Genomic DNA, 19,719 nt, shown 5'->3' on the forward strand with positions numbered 1-19,719 from the left:
GAGTCTGGGGTTAGAGATATAGATATATAGATATACCCAGTGTAATGTGTAGGAGTCTGGGGTTAGAGATATAGATATATAGATATACCCAGTGTAATGTGTAGGAGTCTGGGGTTAGAGATATAGATATATAGATATACCCAGTGTAATGTGTAGGAGTCTGGGGTTAGAGATATAGATATATAGATATACCCAGTGTATAGTGTAGGAGTCTGGGGTTAGAGATATAGATATATAGATATACCCAGTGTAATGTGTAGGAGTCTGGGGTTAGAGATATAGATATACCCAGTGTAATGTGTAGGAGTCTGGGGTTAGAGATATAGATATATAGATATACCCAGTGTAATGTGTAGGAGTCTGGGGTTAGAGATATAGATATATAGATATACCCAGTGTAATGTGTAGGAGTCTGGGGTTAGAGATATAGATATATACATATACCCAGTGTAATGTGTAGGAGTCTGGGGTTAGAGATATAGATATATAGATATACCCAGTGTATAGTGTAGGAGTCTGGGGTTAGAGATATAGATATATAGATATACCCAGTGTAATGTGTAGGAGTCTGGGGTTAGAGATATAGATATAGATATATAGATATACCCAGTGTATAGTGTAGGAGTCTGGGGTTAGAGATATAGATATATAGATATACCCAGTGTATAGTGTAGGAGTCTGGGGTTAGAGATATAGATATAGATATATAGATATACCCAGTGTATAGTGTAGGAGTCTGGGGTTAGAGATATAGATATATAGATATACCCAGTGTAATGTGTAGGAGTCTGGGGTTAGAGATATAGATATATAGATAGACCCAGTGTAATGTGTAGGAGTCTGGGGTTAGAGATATAGATATATAGATATACCCAGTGTATAGTGTAGGAGTCTGGGGTTAGAGATATAGATATATAGATATACCCAGTGTAAAGTGTAGGAGTCTGGGGTTAGAGATATAGATATATAGATATACCCAGTGTATAGTGTAGGAGTCTGGGGTTAGAGATATAGATATATAGATATACCCAGTGTAATGTGTAGGAGTCTGGGGTTAGAGATATAGATATATAGATATACCCAGTGTAATGTGTAGGAGTCTGGGGTTAGAGATATAGATATATAGATATACCCAGTGTAATGTGTAGGAGTCTGGGGTTAGAGATATAGATATACCCAGTGTATAGTGTAGGAGTCTGGGGTTAGAGATATAGATATACCCAGTGTAATGTGTAGGAGTCTGGGGTTAGAGATATAGATATATAGATATACCCAGTGTAATGTGTAGGAGTCTGGGGTTAGAGATATAGATATATAGATATACCCAGTGTATAGTGTAGGAGTCTGGGGTTAGAGATATAGATATATAGATATACCCAGTGTAATGTGTAGGAGTCTGGGGTTAGAGATATAGATATATAGATATACCCAGTGTAATGTGTAGGAGTCTGGGGTTAGAGATATAGATATATAGATATACCCAGTGTAATGTGTAGGAGTCTGGGTTGAGAGATATAGATATAGATATACCCAGTGTAATGTGTAGGAGTCTGGGGTGATCTTCTTGGTGTCGAGGAAGGAGCAGAGTTGTGGTTCGTGATACTGAAGCAGCAGTCTGTACAGGTGGAACGGCCGGCCCTTCACTACACAGTCCCTGGACAAGAAGATGCACCGTTAGTTACACACAGGATGTGTGTGTGTGTGTTCCTGTGTGTGTGTGTCTGTGTTCCTGTGTGTGTGTTCCTGTGTTCCTGTATGTGTGTGTGTGTTCCTGTGTTCCTGTATGTGTGTGTGTGTGTTCCTGTATGTGTGTGTGTGTTCCTGTATGTGTGTGTGTGTGTGTGTGTGTTCCTGTATGTGTGTGTGTGTGTTCCTGTATGTGTGTGTGTGTGTGTTCCTGTATGTGTGTGTGTGTGTGTTCCTGTGTGTGTGTGTGTGTGTGTTCCTGTGTGTGTGTGTGTGTGTGTGTCACGTTAGTCATCTCTAAATTACACTAAGTGTTATTATATATTCATCATGTTTAGCATAGTATAACGTACAGTATGCATTAAGGTCTCTGTAATAGAATAAACATGGTATAAATTAATGTAGATATTAATACATGCATTTCTATAGCTTCCTACAAACGTACAATGGTGGGGGAGAGCCAAGATGGAGGCGTTGGCTTCAACACAATGGTGGGGGAGAGCCAAGATGGAGGCGTTGGCTTCAACACAATGGTGGGGGAGAGCCAAGATGGAGGCGTTGGCTTCAACACAATGGTGGGGGAGAGCCAAGATGGAGGCGTTGGCTTCAACACAATGGTGGGGGAGAGCCAAGATGGAGGCGTTGGCTTCAACACAATGGTGGGGGAGAGCCAAGATGGAGGCGTTGGCTTCAACACAGTCATCTAGATCAGGGTTTCCCAACCCACTCCTCGGCCCCAAGAAGTTTCACGTTTGTTTAACCCTAAACTGGTACACCTGATTTAATTAGTCAAAGGCTTGATGATTAGTTGACTAATTGAATCAGGTGTGCTAGTTGGGTTAAAACAGGAAGGTGAAACGTCTGAGGGAAACCAGGATCTAGTGTCTACATAAGAGGAGGCTGCTGAGGGGAGGACGGCTCATACTAATGGCTGGAATGGAAACCATGTGTATGATCTATCCCGCCCCAGGCCTCCCGCCCCAGGCCTCCCGCCCCAGGCCTCCCGCCCCAGGCCTTCCATCCCAGGCATTACCACAAGCCCGTCCTCCACAATTATGGTGTTAGCAACCTGTGTTATACGGTGCCTTCGGAAAGTATTTATTGTAGAGGTGTGTGTCTGTCCGTCCGTGGTATATATTTATTGTAGAGGTGTGTGTCTGTCCGTCCGTGGTATATATTTATTGTAGAGGTGTGTGTCTGTCCGTCCGTGGTATATATTTATTGTAGAGGTGTGTGTCTGTCCGTCCGTGGTATATATTTATTGTAGAGGTGTGTGTCTGTCCGTCCGTGGTATATATTTATTGTAGAGGTGTGTGTCTGTCCGTCCGTGGTATATATTTATTGTAGAGGTGTGTGTCTGTCCGTCCGTGGTATATATTTATTGTAGAGGTGTGTGTCTGTCCGTCCGTGGTATATATTTATTGTAGAGGTGTGTGTCTGTCCGTCCGTGGTATATATTTATTGTAGAGGTGTGTGTCTGTCCGTCCGTGGTATATATTTATTGTAGAGGTGTGTGTCTGTCCGTCCGTGGTATATATTTATTGTAGAGGTGTGTGTCTGTCCGTCCGTGGTATATATTTATTGTAGAGGTGTGTGTCTGTCCGTCCGTGGTATATATTTATTGTAGAGGTGTGTGTCTGTCCGTCCGTGGTATATATTTATTGTAGAGGTGTGTGTCTGTCCGTCCGTGGTATATATTTATTGTAGAGGTGTGTGTCTGTCCGTCCGTGGTATATATTTATTGTAGAGGTGTGTGTCTGTCCGTCCGTGGTATATATTTATTGTAGAGGTGTGTGTCTGTCCGTCCGTGGTATATATTTATTGTAGAGGTGTGTGTCTGTCCGTCCGTGGTATATATTTATTGTAGAGGTGTGTGTCTGTCCGTCCGTGGTATATATTTATTGTAGAGGTGTGTGTCTGTCCGTCCGTGGTATATATTTATTGTAGAGGTGTGTGTCTGTCCGTCCGTGGTATATATTTATTGTAGAGGTGTGTGTCTGTCCGTCCGTGGTATATATTTATTGTAGAGGTGTGTGTCTGTCCGTCCGTGGTATATATTTATTGTAGAGGTGTGTGTCTGTCCGTCCGTGGTATATATTTATTGTAGAGGTGTGTGTCTGTCCGTCCGTGGTATATATTTATTGTAGAGGTGTGTGTCTGTCCGTCCGTGGTATATATTTATTGTAGAGGTGTGTGTCTGTCCGTCCGTGGTATATATTTATTGTAGAGGTGTGTGTCTGTCCGTCCGTGGTATATATTTATTGTAGAGGTGTGTGTCTGTCCGTCCGTGGTATATATTTATTGTAGAGGTGTGTGTCTGTCCGTCCGTGGTATATATTTATTGTAGAGGTGTGTGTCTGTCCGTCCGTGGTATATATTTATTGTAGAGGTGTGTGTCTGTCCGTCCGTGGTATATATTTATTGTAGAGGTGTGTGTCTGTCCGTCCGTGGTATATATTTATTGTAGAGGTGTGTGTCTGTCCGTCCGTGGTATATATTTATTGTAGAGGTGTGTGTCTGTCCGTCCGTGGTATATATTTATTGTAGAGGTGTGTGTCTGTCCGTCCGTGGTATATATTTATTGTAGAGGTGTGTGTCTGTCCGTCCGTGGTATATATTTATTGTAGAGGTGTGTGTCTGTCCGTCCGTGGTATATATTTATTGTAGAGGTGTGTGTCTGTCCGTCCGTGGTATATATTTATTGTAGAGGTGTGTGTCTGTCCGTCCGTGGTATATATTTATTGTAGAGGTGTGTGTCTGTCCGTCCGTGGTATATATTTATTGTAGAGGTGTGTGTCTGTCCGTCCGTGGTATATATTTATTGTAGAGGTGTGTGTCTGTCCGTCCGTGGTATATATTTATTGTAGAGGTGTGTGTCTGTCCGTCCGTGGTATATATTTATTGTAGAGGTGTGTGTCTGTCCGTCCGTGGTATATATTTATTGTAGAGGTGTGTGTCTGTCCGTCCGTGGTATATATTTATTGTAGAGGTGTGTGTCTGTCCGTCCGTGGTATATATTTATTGTAGAGGTGTGTGTCTGTCCGTCCGTGGTATATATTTATTGTAGAGGTGTGTGTCTGTCCGTCCGTGGTATATATTTATTGTAGAGGTGTGTGTCTGTCCGTCCGTGGTATATATTTATTGTAGAGGTGTGTGTCTGTCCGTCCGTGGTATATATTTATTGTAGAGGTGTGTGTCTGTCCGTCCGTGGTATATATTTATTGTAGAGGTGTGTGTCTGTCCGTCCGTGGTATATATTTATTGTAGAGGTGTGTGTCTGTCCGTCCGTGGTATATATTTATTGTAGAGGTGTGTGTCTGTCCGTCCGTGGTATATATTTATTGTAGAGGTGTGTGTCTGTCCGTCCGTGGTATATATTTATTGTAGAGGTGTGTGTCTGTCTGTCTGTCCGTGGTATATATTTATTGTAGAGGTGTGTGTCTGTCCGTCGTGGTATATATTTATTGTAGAGGTGTGTGTCTGTCCGTCCGTGGTATATATTTATTGTAGAGGTGTGTGTCTGTCTGTCCGTGGTATATATTTATTGTAGAGGTGTGTGTCTGTCTGTCTGTCCGTGGTATATATTTATTGTAGAGGTGTGTGTCTGTCTGTCTGTCCGTGGTATATATTTATTGTAGAGGTGTGTGTCTGTCCGTGGTATATATTTATTGTAGAGGTGTGTGTCTGTCCGTGGTATATATTTATTGTAGAGGTGTGTGTCTGTCCGTGGTATATATTTATTGTAGAGGTGTGTGTCTGTCCGTGGTATATATTTATTGTAGAGGTGTGTGTCTGTCCATGGTATATATTTATTGTAGAGGTGTGTGTCTGTCCGTGGTATATATTTATTGTAGAGGTGTGTGTCTGTCCGTGGTATATATTTATTGTAGAGGTGTGTCTCACCGTGGAATATATTTATTCATGATGGCGTAGAAGCAGTTGTAGAGATCGGAGCGGGGCAGCTGCAGGCCCAGCAGGGGTTTGAGGAGGTGAGGCCAGGAGAGATCAGGGGTGAAGGTGATGTTTCGGGACTTACAGTAGAACGTGATGACAGACTCTACGTCAGACACCATGTCACGCCCCTCCTCCTCCGCCACGCCCCCCAGCTGGTCTGGAGACAGGAAGCAGAGACACAGGGCTAGAGGTCCTTATTACACTTAGCCTTCACTGTCAGGACAAAGACAGCATGGAAACAGAGTTTAGAAAAATCCTCCTGGAGCCATATGTATCAAACCTCAAGAGTAGGAGTGCTGATCTAGGATTTTACATCAGAAAGAATAAGATGACATGGACAGGAGAGACCTGATCCTAGATCAGAATGAATAAGATGACATGGACAGGAGAGACCTGATCCTAGATCAGAATGAATAAGATGACATGGACGGGGGGGGGGGGACCTGATCCTAGACCAGCACTCCCACCATGAGACCTGATCCTAGACCAGCACTCCCACCATGAGACCTGATCCTAGACCAGCACTCCCACCATGAGACCTGATCCTAGACCAGCACTCCCACCATGAGACCTGATCCTAGACCAGCACTCCCACCATGAGACCTGATCCTAGACCAGCACTCCCACCATGAGACCTGATCCTAGACCAGCACTCCCACCATGAGACCTGATCCTAGACCAGCACTCCCACCATGAGACCTGATCCTAGACCAGCACTCCCACCATGAGACTGGATACATATGGCCCCAAGGCTAATTATGACTATCCAGCAGAGAACATTTCAAGCAAATGTGTCTTGTAGAAATGGATTGAAAAAAGATACTAGTAAACAAGATGCCAAAGAATAGAGTCTCAGGATTATTCAACCCACTAGAACATTCTCTCCCTCAGTTTGTCTCTCTTCACTGTGGCACCATGTGCTGGCCTACTCCTGGAGGTAAGGCCTGGGGCTTTCCTGGGCTCAGTGACCCATGAAGGTCTGCCTTTTCTGGGCTGAGCCCTGGAGCAGTCTCCATGTCCGTTCTGCTGCCTAACCCGCCCTGCTATCAGGCAGAGAAAGGACTGTGCAAAGCTGATGACAGCTGACAGTTTCTGCATAAGACCCAAACTGTATGAGAACCCAGCGTGTGTTCGGACTTGTGTTTCTATTGTCTATTCTCAACATTACCGACCTCGCTCCAGAAGACGGCATTACCGACCTCGCTCCAGAAGACGGCATTACCGACCTCGCTCCAGAAGACGGCATTACCGACCTCGCGCCAGAAGACGGCATTACCGACCTCGCGCCAGAAGACGGCATTACCGACCTCGCGCCAGAAGACGGCATTACCGACCTCGCTCCAGAAGACAGCATTAAAACTGAGCTATGCAAGAAAAATAATTATCCATCCTATGAAGTGTCTTGAGCAGGGCAGGTGTAATATAATATACACTGAACAAAAATGTAGTGTTGGTCCCATGTTTCATGAACTGAAATAAGATGCCAGAAATGTTCCATATGCACAAAAAAGTTATTTCAAATGTTGTGCACAAATGTGTTTACATCCCTGTTAGTGAGCATTTCTCCTTTTCCAAGATAATCCATCCACCTGACAGGTGTGGCATATCAAAAAGCTGATTAAACAGCATGATCATTACACAGGTGCACCTTGTGCTGGGGACAATAAAAGGCCACTCTTAAATGTGTAGTTTTGTCACAACACAATGCCACAGATGTCTCGTTTTGAGGGAGCGTGCAATTGGCATGCTGACTGCAAGAATGTCCTCCAGAGCGGTTGCCAGAAAATGTAATGTTAATTTCTCTACCATAAGCCGAGAATTTGGCAGTACATCCAATCAGCCTCACAACCGCAGACCACATGTACGGCGTCGTGTGGGCGAGCAGTTTGCTGATGTCAACATTGTGAACAGAGGGCCCCATGGTGGCGGTGGGGTTATGGTATGGGCCCCATGGTGGAGGTGGGGTTACGGTATGGGCCCCATGGTGGCGGTGGGGTTATGGTATGGGCCCCATGGTGGCGGTGGGGTTATGGTATGGGCCCCATGGTGGCGGTGGGGTTATGGTATGGGCCCCATGGTGGAGGTGGGGTTATGGTATGGGCCCCATGGTGGAGGTGTGGTTATGGTATGGGCCCCATGGTGGAGGTGGGGTTATGGTATGGGCCCCATGGTGGAGGTGGGGTTATGGTATGGGCCCCATGGTGGAGGTGGGGTTATGGTATGGACAGGCATAAACTACAGACAACAAACACAATTGCATTTTATCGATGGCAATTTGAATGCACCGAGATCCTGAGGCCCATTGTCGTACCATTCATCCGCCACCATCACCTCATGTTTCAGCATGATAATACACGGCCCCATATCGCAAGGATCTGTACACAATTCCTGGAAGCTGAAAATGTCCCAGTTCTTCCATGGCCTGCACACTCACCATTGAGCATGTTTGGGATGCTCTGGATTGACGTATATGACAGCATGTTGCAGTTCCTGTCAAAATCCAGCAACTTCACACAGCCATTGAAGAGGAGGTGGGACTTTCATTCCACAGGCCACAATCAACAGCCTGATCAACTCTATGTGAAGGAGATGTGTCGCGCTGCATGAGGTAAATGGTGGTCACACCAGATACTGACTGGTTCTCTGATCCACACCCCTACCTTTTAAAAAGGTATCTGTGACCAACAGATGCATATCTGTATTCCCAGTCATGTGAAATCCATAGATTAGGACCTAATGAATTTATTTCAATTGACTGATGTCCTTAAAAGAACTGTAACTCAGAACAATCTTTGAAATTGTTGCATATTTTTGTTTCAGTATATAAACAAACAGTGCCTTGGGAAAGTATTCAGAGCCCGTGACTTTCTCCACATTTCGTTACGTTACAGCCTTATTCTAAAATGTATTTAACCAAAAAAAAATCCTCAGCAATCTACACACAATACCCAATAATGACAAAGTGAATACAGGTTTTTAGAAATGAATTAGAATTCTAAAACAAAACAAATTCAAAATTTATTTATATAGTCCTTCTTACATCAGCTGATGTCTCAAAGTGCTGTAAAGAAACCCAGCCTAAAACCCCAAAACAGCAAGTAATGCAGGTGTAGAAGCACGGTGGCTAGGAAAAACTCCCTAGAAAGGCAGAAACAGAAATACCTTGTTTACATAAGTATTCAGACCCTTTGCTAAGAGACTCAAAACTGAGCTCAGGTGCATCCTGTTTCCATTGATCATCCTTGAGATGTTTCTACAACTTCATTAGAATCCACCTGTGGTAAATTAAATTGATTGGACATGATTTGGAAAAGCACACACCTGTCTATATAAGGTCCCACAGTTGACTGCATGTCAGAGCAAAAACCAAGCCATGAGGTCAAAAGAATTGTCCGTAGAGCTCCGAGACAGGATTGTGTCGAGGCACAGATCAGGGGAAGGGTACCAAAATATTTCTGGAGCATTGTTGGTCCCCAAGAACACAGTGGCCTCCATCATTCTGAAATGGAAGAAGTTTGGAACTACCGAGACTTTACCTACAGCTGGCCTCCCGGCCAAACTGAGCAATCGGAGGAGAAGGGCCTTGGTCAGGGAGGTGTCCAAGAACCCAAGAGCTCCTGAGTTCTTCTGTGGAGATGGGAGAACCTTCCAGAAGGACAACCGTCTATGCAGCACTCCACCAATCAGGCCTTTACGTAGAGTGGCCAGATGGAAGCCACTCCTCAGTAAAAGACAAGACAGCCCGCTTGGCGTTTGCCAAAAGGCACCTAAAGGACTCTGATCATGAGAAACAAGATTCTCTGGTCTGATGAAGCCAGGATTGAACTCTTTGGTCTGAATGCCAAGCGTCACGTCTGGAGGAAACCTGCACCATCCCTACGGTGAAGCATGGTGGTGGCAGCATCATGCTGTGGGGATGTTTTTCAGTGGCAGGGACTGGGATACCAGTCAGGATCAAGGGAAAGATGAACAGAGCAAAGTACAGAGAGATCCTTGATGAAAACCTGTTCCAGAGAGCTCAGGACCTCAGACTGGGGCGAAGTTTCACCTTCCAACAGGACAACGACCCTAAGCACACAGCCAAGACAACGCAGGAGTGGCTTTGGTACAAGTCTCTGAATGTCCATGACTTTCCCAGCCAGAGCCCGGACTTGAACCCGATCGAACATCTCTGGAGACCTGAAAATAGCTGTGCAGCGACACACCACATTCAACCTGACAAAGCTTGAGAGGATCTGCAGAGAAGAATGGGAGAAACTCCCCAAATACAGGCGTGCCAAGCTTGTAGCGTCATACCCAAGAATACTCGAGGCTGTAATCGCTGCCAAAGGTGCTTCAACAAAGTACTGAGTAAAGGGTCTGAATACTTAAAAAAAAAAAAATTAGCAAAAATGTCTTTGCTTTGTCATTATGGGGTATTGTGTGTAGATTGATGAGGGATAAAAATGATTTAATCAATTTTAGAATAAGGCTGTAACGTAACAATGTGCAAAAAGTCACGGGGTCTGAATACTTTCCGTAGGCACAGTACCAATCAAAAGTTTGGACACCTCATTCCAGGATTTTTTATTTATTTTTAAACTATTTTCTACATTGTAGAATAATAGTGAAGACATCAAAACTATGAAATAACACATATGGAATCATGTAGTAACCAAAAAAGTGTTAAAGAAATCAAAATATATTTTATATTTGAGATTCTTCAAAGTAGCCACACTTTGCCTTGATGACAGCTTTGCACATTCTTTGCATTCTCTCAACCAGCTTCATGAGGTAGTCACCTGGAATGCATTTAAATTAACAGGTGTGCCTTGTTAAAAGTTAATTTGTATAATTTCTTTCCTTTTTGATGCATTTGTCACAACACAACTGATTGGCTCAAGGTAGGGGTGGTATACAGAAGATAGCCCTATTTGGTAAAATACCAAGTCCATATTATGGCAAGAACAGCTCAAATAAAGCAAAGAGAAATGACAGTCAAAATGATCAAAAACCAGAAAGAGACACTAAATTCTACAACCACCTAAAAGGAAGTGATTCCCAAACCTTCCATAACAAAGCCATCACCTACAGAGAGATGAACCTGGAGAAGAGTCCCCTAAGCAAGCTGGTCCTGGGGCTCTGTTCACAAACAGACCCCACAGAGCCCCAGGACAGCAACACAATTAGACCCAACCAATCTATTGAGAAAACAAAAAGATGACACATTGGAAAGAATTAAGTAATTAACAAAAAAAAAAAATGAGCAAGCTAGAATGCTATTTGGCCCTAAACAGAGAGAACACAGTGGCAGAATACCTGACCACTGTGACTGACCCAACATGAAGGAAAGCATTGACTATGTACAGACTCAGTGAGCATAGCCTTGCTATTGAGAAAGGCCGCTGTAGGCAGACCTGGCTCTCAAGAGAAGACAGGCTATGTGCAACACTGACCACAAAATGAGGTGGAAACTGAGCTGCACTTCCTAACTTCCTACCAAATGTATGACCATATTAGAGACAAATATTTCCCTCAGATTACACAGACCCACAAAGAATTAGATAACAAACCAAATTTTGATAAACTCCCATATCTACTGGGTGAAATACCAGTGTGACATCACAGCAGCAAGATGTGTGACCTGTTGCCACAAGAAAAGGTCAACCAGTGAAGAACAAACACCATTGTAAATACAACCCATATTTATGTTTATTTATTTTCCCTTTTGTACTTTAACTATTTACACAGCGTTACAACACTGTATATAGACATAATATGACATTTGTAATGTCTTTATTCTTTTGGAACTTCTGTATGTGTAATGTTTACTGTTAATTTTTATTGTTTATTTCACTTTTGTATATTATCTACTTCACTTGCTTTGGCAATGTTAACATATGTTTCCCATGCCAATAAAGCCCCATGAATTGAAATGACAGTCCATCACTAGTTTAAGACATGTCAGTCAAACCAGAACATTTCAAGCTCTTTGAAAGCTTCTTCAAGTGCAGTCACAAAAACCATCAAGCGCTATGATGAAACTGGCTCTAATGAGGACTGCCACAAGAATGGAAGACCCAGAGTTACCTCTGCTGTAAAAGATAAGTTCATTAGAGTTACCAGCCTCAGAAATTGCAGCCCAAATAAATGCTTCACAGAGTTAAAGTAACAGACACATCTCAACATCAACTGTTCAGAGGAGACTGTGTGAATCAGGCCTTCATGGTCAAATTGCTACAAAGAAACCACTACTAAAGGACACCAATAAGAAGAAGAGACTTGTTTGAGCCCAGAAACACCAGCAATGGATATTAGACCTGTGAAAATCTGGTTTGCGCTTAGTGGGACTATCATTTGTTTTTTGACAGGACAATGACCCAACACACCTCCAGGCTGTGTAAGGGCTATTTGACCAAGAAAGAGAGTGATGGAGTGCTGCATCATATGACCTGGCCTCCAAAATCACTCAACCTCAACCCAATTGAGATGGTTTGGGATGAGTTGGACCGCAGCCAATAAGTGCTCAGCATATGTGGGAACTCCAAGACTGTTGGAAAAGCATTCCAGGTAAAGCTGGTTGAGAGAATGCCAAGAGTGTGCAAAGCTGTTATCAAGGCAAAGGATGGTTATTTTTAAGAAACTAACATATATTTTGATTTGTTTAACACTTTTTTGGTTACTACATGATTCCATATGTGTTATTTCATAGTTTTGATGTCTTCACTATTATTCTACAATGTAGAAAATAGTAAAATTAAAGGAAGAAACCTTGAATGAGTCAGTGTGTCCAAACTTTTGACTGGTACTGTGTATATATATATATATGTATAAATATATAAAACGTAGATACTGTATGTAACAGTCACTCACCAATAAGCTGCTGGCAGCGGGTGTGTATAAGGGTCTGTTCTGGAAGATCCAGGACTCCATCCCATGAGGACAGACTGTCTCCTTTACCTGCCACATTCAGCGCAATCTGACAAAACACACCAACTAGTTAGTAGCTAACAGACAGGACCAGATCATCAGTTAGTAGCTAACAGTTACCCCAACACACAGGAGGAGAGACTGGGAAACTACTGAGAACCACTGATGGCCCAGAGTTGTTCCCGGTCAGGTAAACCTCCTGGCTCTAGCTATGAGACATGCTCAGTCTATGCTAGTCTTCTGTTCTCCTCAGAAGCAGCTAATCAACAGTGGAGTGTCTGCTAACTTTGGGGGTCAACAAACCAATTATCAGCTCAACAGATTAGAGATGTCCCCCCCCTCCCTGGTCCCTCACCCTGACCCCCCCCCCCCCCGGTCCCTCACCCTGACCCCCCCTCCCTGGTGCCTCACCCTGACCCCCCCCTCCCTGGTCCCTCACCCTCTGACCCCCCCCTCCCTGGTCCCTCACCCTGACCACCCCCCACCCCTCACCCTGCCCCCCTACCCCTCCCATTCCATCCCTAGTCTAATTCCTCCCCATCTGTTACGGTAGGCCGAACCCACGACCCCTGATCTAGCTCACCTTCCACAGCTTGGCTCTCTGCTGGGCTGGTAGCTCCTGGACTCGAATACCTCCCCGGCCTCTCCCCCATCCAGCCCCAGACCTCCCCCCAGCTCCCCCTGTAGGTCCATCTCTAGCTCCAGGTCAGAGCCTCCAGAGTCCAGGGCCTCAGCCAGATCCTGATCCCTGCAGGACAGAGAAACAGCAACACTATCAGAACGACATCTAACGCCTATAGAACAAACATTTTTTTAGGGCAATGTTGCAAGACAGGACAGAGAACAATACAGGACAGGTCAGAAAGCAAGAAAGGACCGCTCAGAACAAGACAGGACAGGTCAGAAAGCAAGAGAAAACAGGTCACAGAACAAGACAGGACAGACAGCAACACAGGACAGCTCAGAGAACAATACAGGACAGGTCAGAAAGCATGAGAAAACAGGTCACAGAACAAGACAGGACAGCTCAGAACAAGACAGGACAGTTCAGAAAACACGACAGGACAGGTCAGACAGCAACAAAGGACAGGTCAGACAGCAGCACAGGACAGGTCAGAGAGACAAACACTGTTTAACCCCTACATTTTTCAGCAACGCCAATAACACTTCAATACTGATATGCTATTTGTTTGACTGCTGTTTCATCTGTACACAGGGCTTTTCCAAATGCCACGAGGACGAGTCTATTTCTGTCACCCGCTGAGCATCAAACACATTCTAATGTAAATCAAAGCATCGGCCACAACCTGGACATTCAGTTTACAGCTTGTGTCTGTATCACTGCTAGCCAACAGATAAACACTTTACTGCTGTCACATTAAACGAGATGACAAGGGATTGGTGGGATCTCTTTTATATAGTAACTGATAGGGTAAGCAGCTCAACAGAACAAGAGGAGAGTGGTCAGAGTGCCCTGCCGTTACCATGGTATCCAGGCTGCCTGACCCTAGCAGTAGTAAGGCTAAGCTAGAAACAGTAAGCTACATTGACTTCCTGTATCAAATATGGTCTGCAGTAACTAACAGGTGTTGGAATCTGATAATATGATAGGCATTTGTATTTATTATTAGATCCCCACAAATCTTCCTTGGGGTTTGGACAAAACTTAGGCATTTTATACAATTTTAAAACAGGTCAGACACCTGACCACGACTGAACAGTAGTCCAGGCGCGACAAAACCAAGGCCTGTAGGACTTGCCTTGTTGATAGTGTTGTTAAGAAGGTAGAAACTAGGGCCTGTAGGACCTGCCTTGTTGGTAGTGTTGTTAAGGTAGAAACTAGGGCCTGTAGGACCTGCCTTGTTGATAGTGTTGTTTAGAAGGCAGAGCAGTGCTTTATTATGGACAGACTTCTCCCCATCTTAGCTACTGTTGTATCAATATGTTTTGACCAGGACAGTTTACAATCCAGGGTTACTCCAAGCAGTTTAGTCACCTCAATTTGCTAAATGTCCACATTATTCATTACGAGATGTGGTTTAGGGTTTAGTGAATGATTTGTCCCAAATACAATGCTTTATAAATATTTAGGACTCTTAATCCTTGACACTCACTCTGAAACTAACTGCAGCTCTTTGTTAAGTGTTGCAGTCAATTCAGTCGCTGTAGTAGCTGATGTGTATAGTGTTGAGTCATCTGCATACATAGACACTCTGGCTTTCCTCATAGCCAGTGGCAATTCATTAGTAAAGATTGAAAAAAGTTAGGGGCCTAGACAGCTGCCCTGGGGAATTCCTGATTCTACCTGGACTATGTTTGAGAGGCTTCCGTTAAAGAACACCCTCTGTGTTTTGTTAGACAAGTAACTTCTTATCCACATTATAGCAGGGGGTGTAAAGCCATAACAGATACGTTTTTCAAACAGCAGACTATGATCGATAATGTCAAAAGCTGCACTGAAGATAGCCCCACAACCTTTTTATCATCAATTTCTCTCAGCTGACCAATCAGCCTGTTACCAACTCTTAGTAAACTTCTGGAAAAAAATGGTGTTTGACCAGATACAATGCTAACAGACTTTTAGCACGCATATAGGGAAGGACATTCAACAAGCACAGCACTTACACAAATGACTGATGATCAGTCATCAGTCATTTCCAGAAGTTTACTAAGTGTTGGTTACAGGCTGATTACTGGCTCAAATAGCCGACCAAAGGGGGCTTTACTATTCTTGGGTAGCGGAATGACTTTAACTTCCCTGCAGGCCTGAGGGCACACGCTCTCTAGTAGGCTTGGATTGAAGATGTGGCAAATAGGAGTGGCAATACCGTCCGCTATTATCCTCAGTAATTTTCCATCCAAGTTGTCGGACCCCGGTGGCTTGTCATTATTGATAGACAACAATGATTCTTTCACCTCTTCCACACTAAGTTCACGGAATTAAGAAATTACAATGCTTGACTTTCATAAATTGGTCAGATATACTTGGATGTGTAGTGTCAGCGTTTGTTGCTGGCATGTCATCCCTGAGTCTGCTAATCTCGCCAATGAAAAAATCATTGAAGTAGTTGGCAATATCAGTGGGTTTTGTGATAAATGAGCATCTGATTCAATGAATGATGGAGTGGAGTTTGCCTTTTTAACCAGAATGTAATTTTAGGTGCTCCACAGCTTTTTACTATCATTCATCTTTGTTTCATAGTATAGTTTATTTAGTTTGATTTCTTAATTTGCAGTACATTTGACAATCAGTTACTTTCATTTACTTTTACCAGACTTACTTTCCATACCCTTTTGCCTCATTCCTCTCAACTAGAGGTCGACCGATTATGATTTTTAAACGCCGATACCAATTATTGGAGGACCCCAAAAAAAAGCCGATACCGATTAAATTGGCCGATTTTTATTTATTTATTTGTATTAGTGACAATTACAACAATACTGAATGAACACTTATTTTAACTTAATATAATACATCAATAAAATCTATTTAGCCTCAAATAAATAATGAAACATGTTCAATTTGGTTTAAATAATGCAAAAACAAAGTGTTGGAGAAGAAAGTAAACGTGCAATATTTGCCATGTAAGAAAGCTAACGTTTAAGTTCCTTGCTCAGAATATGAGAACATATGAAAGCTGGTTGTTCCTTTTAACATGAGTCTTCAATATTCCCAGGTAAGTAGTTTTAGGTTGTAGTTATTATAGGAATTATAGGACTATTACTCTCTATAGGATTTGTATTTCATATACCTTTGACTATTGGATGTTCTTATAGGCACTTTAGTATTGCCAGTGTAACAGTATAGCTTCCGTCCCTCTCCTCACTCCTACCTGGGCTCGAACCAGGAACACATCAACAACAGCCACCCTCGAAGCAGCGTTACCCATGCAGAGCAAGGGGAACAACTACTCCAAGTCTCAGAGCGAGTGACGTTTGAAACGCTATTAGCGCGCACCCCGCTAACTAGCTAGCCATTTCACATCGGTTACACCAGCCTAATCTTGGGAGTTGATAGGCTTGAAGTCATAAACAGAGCAATGCTTGAAGCATTGCGAAGAGCTGCTGGCAAAACACACAAAAGTGCTGTTTGAATGAATGCTTACGAGCCTGCTGCTGCCTACCATCGCTCAGTCAGACTGCTCTATCAAATCATAGACTTAATTATAATATAATAAACACACAGAAATATGAGCCTTAGGTTATTAACATGGTCGAATCCGGAAACTATCATCTCGAAAACCAAACGTTTTTTTCTTTCAGTGAAATACGGAACCGTTCCATATTTTATCTAACTGGTGGCATCCCTAAGTCTAAATATTCCTGTTACATTGCACAACCTTCAATGTTATGTCATAATTACGTAAAATTCTGGCAAATGAGTTCGCAACGAGCCAGGCGGCCCAAACTGTTGCATATACCCTGACTCTGCATGCAATGAACGCAAGAGAAGTGACACAATTTCATGTTAGCAGGCAATATTAACTAAATATGCAGGTTTAAAAATACATACTTGTGTATTGATTTTAAAGAAAGGCATTGATGTTTATGGTTAGGTACATTGGTGCAACGACAGTGCTTTTTTCGCAAATGCGCCGTTTGTCGTAGTTGGCTGTGATTCGATGATAAATGAACGTGAACCGCATCGATTATATGCAACGCAGGACAAGCTAGATAAACTAGTAATATCATCAACCATGTGTAGTTAACTAGTGAATATGTTAAGATTGATAGTTTTTTATAAGATAAGTTTAATGCTAGCTAGCAACTTACCTTGGCTTCTTGCTGCCCTCGCGTAACAGGTAGTCAGCCTGCCATGCAGGCTCCTCGTGGAGTGCAATGTAAGGCAGGTGGTTAGAGCGTTGGACTGGTAACCGGAAGGTTGAAAAAACGAATCCCCCCTGAACAAGGCAGTTAACCCCCGTTCCTAGGCCGTCATTGAAAATAAGAATGTGTTCTTAATCTGACTTGCCTAGTTAAATAAAGGTGTAAAAAAAAATAATAATAATAATAATATTTTAAACGGCAAATCGGTGCCCAAAAATACCGATTGTTATGAAAACTTGAAATCGGCCGTAATTAAAATCGGCCATTCCGATTAATCGGTCGACCTCTTCAACAGACACAACCCGTCCTCGTGATTCCCTCCCTGTTACAACAGACACAACCCGTCCTCGTGATTCCCTCCCTGTTACAACAGACACAACCCGTCCTCGAGATTCCCTCCCTGTTACAACAGACACAACCCGTCCTCGTGATTCCCTCCCTGTTGTTACAACAGACACAACCCGTCCTCGTGATTCCCTCCCTGTTGTTACAACAGACACAACCCGTCCTCGTGATTCCCTCCCTGTTACAACAGACACAACCCGTCCTTATTAGCAGTGATTTCCTGCCTGAGACTGTGTCTCTGATCTCCCTGCTCATGAACAGTGTCTTTGTAACCACATAACTAATTACCAGGAAGGAAGGATACTGAAATGAATGGATTAACCAGGGCTCATTCTATGTGAAAGGTAGCCCAAGAAGTTCTCTTAAGGAGTCTACCGTTATTTCCTAAGGTCCAAGGACCTTATACGTTCTTTTCAGAGGTAAACTGGCTCTGGCAGACAAAAACAGACAAATTCTCCATCTAAACGTGAACGAATTCTCAATTGTGATACGATTCTAGAATTATAAAGCCCTTTAATTTCATATCAAAATCATTTCACAATGCTAAATAAAACACTTACCGTACACCAGTGGTGTTGACATTAGGGAGGGAAATGTTTTGTTTTCATGGCCTTATATTATTACAGAATATTGGATGACTGTCATTCATATTCAAATCAAATCTGATTGTATTAGGTCACATGCTAAACAACAGGTGTAGACTAACAGACCCTTCTCAACAATGCAGAGATACAAAATAGAGAAATAATAGAAAAGGTAAAACGTGTAATAATAAAAGCAATAATTCCTCCACAATGAGGAACAATAACATGGCTATATACACGGGGTACCAGTACAGAGTCCATGTACAGGGGTAATAACATGGCTATATACACGGGGTACCAGTACAGAGTCCATGTACAGGGGTAATAACATGGCTATATACACGGGGTACCAGTACAGAGTCGATGTACAGGGGTAATAACATGGCTATATACACGGGGTACCAGTACAGAGTCAATGTACAGGGGTAATAACATGGCTATATACACGGGGTACCAGTACAGAGTCGATGTACAGGGGTATGGGGTAATAACATGGCTATATACACGGGGTACCAGTACAGAGTCGATGTACAGGGGTAATAACATGGCTATATACACGGGGTACCAGTACAGAGTCCATGTACAGGGGTATGGGGTAATAACATGGCTATATACACGGGGTACCAGTACAGAGTCCATGTACAGGGGTAATAACATGGCTATATACATGGGGTACCAGTACAGAGTCGATGTACAGGGGTAATAACATGGCTATATACACGGGGTACCAGTACAGAGTCGATGTACAGGGGTATGGGGTAATAACATGGCTATATACACGGGGTACCAGTACAGAGTCGATGTACAGGGGTAATAACATGGCTATATACACGGGGTACCAGTACAGAGTCGATGTACAGGGGTAATAACATGGCTATATACACGGGGTACCAGTACAGAGTCGATGTACAGGGGTATGGGGTAATAACATGGCTATATACACGGGGTACCAGTACAGAGTCAATGTACAGGGGTATGGGGTAATAACATGGCTATATACACAGGGTACCAGTACAGAGTCGATGTACAGGGGTAATAACATGGCTATATACACGGGGTACCAGTACAGAGTCGATGTACAGGGGTAATAACATGGCTATATACATGGGGTACCAGTACAGAGTCGATGTACAGGGGTATGGGGTAATAACATGGCTATATACATGGAGTATCAGTACAGAGTCCATGTACAGGGGTAATAACATGGCTATATACATGGGGTACCAGTACAGAGTCCATGTACAGGGGTATGGGGTAATAACATGGCTATATACATGGAGTACCAGTACAGAGTCCATGTACAGGGGTATGAAGTAATTGAGCTCAATGCATCAGTGATCAGTTCAGGCTACTACATGATACTCAAATTGTCCCTGTACCCATCTTGAAGTTGCTACAACCTAGCCTGTGAATG

At 43.2% G+C, this 19,719-nt stretch overlaps 1 protein-coding gene across 1 annotated transcript in view; it reads right to left on the reverse strand.

Moving 5' to 3' along the window:
• Nucleotides 1-15,837, reverse strand: part of tbc1d23 (TBC1 domain family, member 23) — a 51,152-nt gene extending 35,315 nt beyond the window's left edge. The window contains exons 1-5 of the mRNA XM_045696691.1: nt 15,831-15,837; nt 13,133-13,248; nt 12,493-12,598; nt 5,590-5,797; nt 1,531-1,654 (exon numbers count right to left, since the gene is read on the reverse strand). Of these exons, the coding sequence (XP_045552647.1) occupies nt 1,531-1,654; nt 5,590-5,797; nt 12,493-12,598; nt 13,133-13,248; nt 15,831-15,837 (561 nt within the window). The remainder of the gene's footprint in view (nt 1-1,530; nt 1,655-5,589; nt 5,798-12,492; nt 12,599-13,132; nt 13,249-15,830) is intronic.
• Between the last annotated feature and the right edge of the window lie 3,882 nt (nt 15,838-19,719).

This window comes from Salmo salar, chromosome ssa16, assembly GCF_905237065.1.
Source record: "Salmo salar chromosome ssa16, Ssal_v3.1, whole genome shotgun sequence".
NCBI lineage: Eukaryota > Metazoa > Chordata > Actinopteri > Salmoniformes > Salmonidae > Salmo > Salmo salar.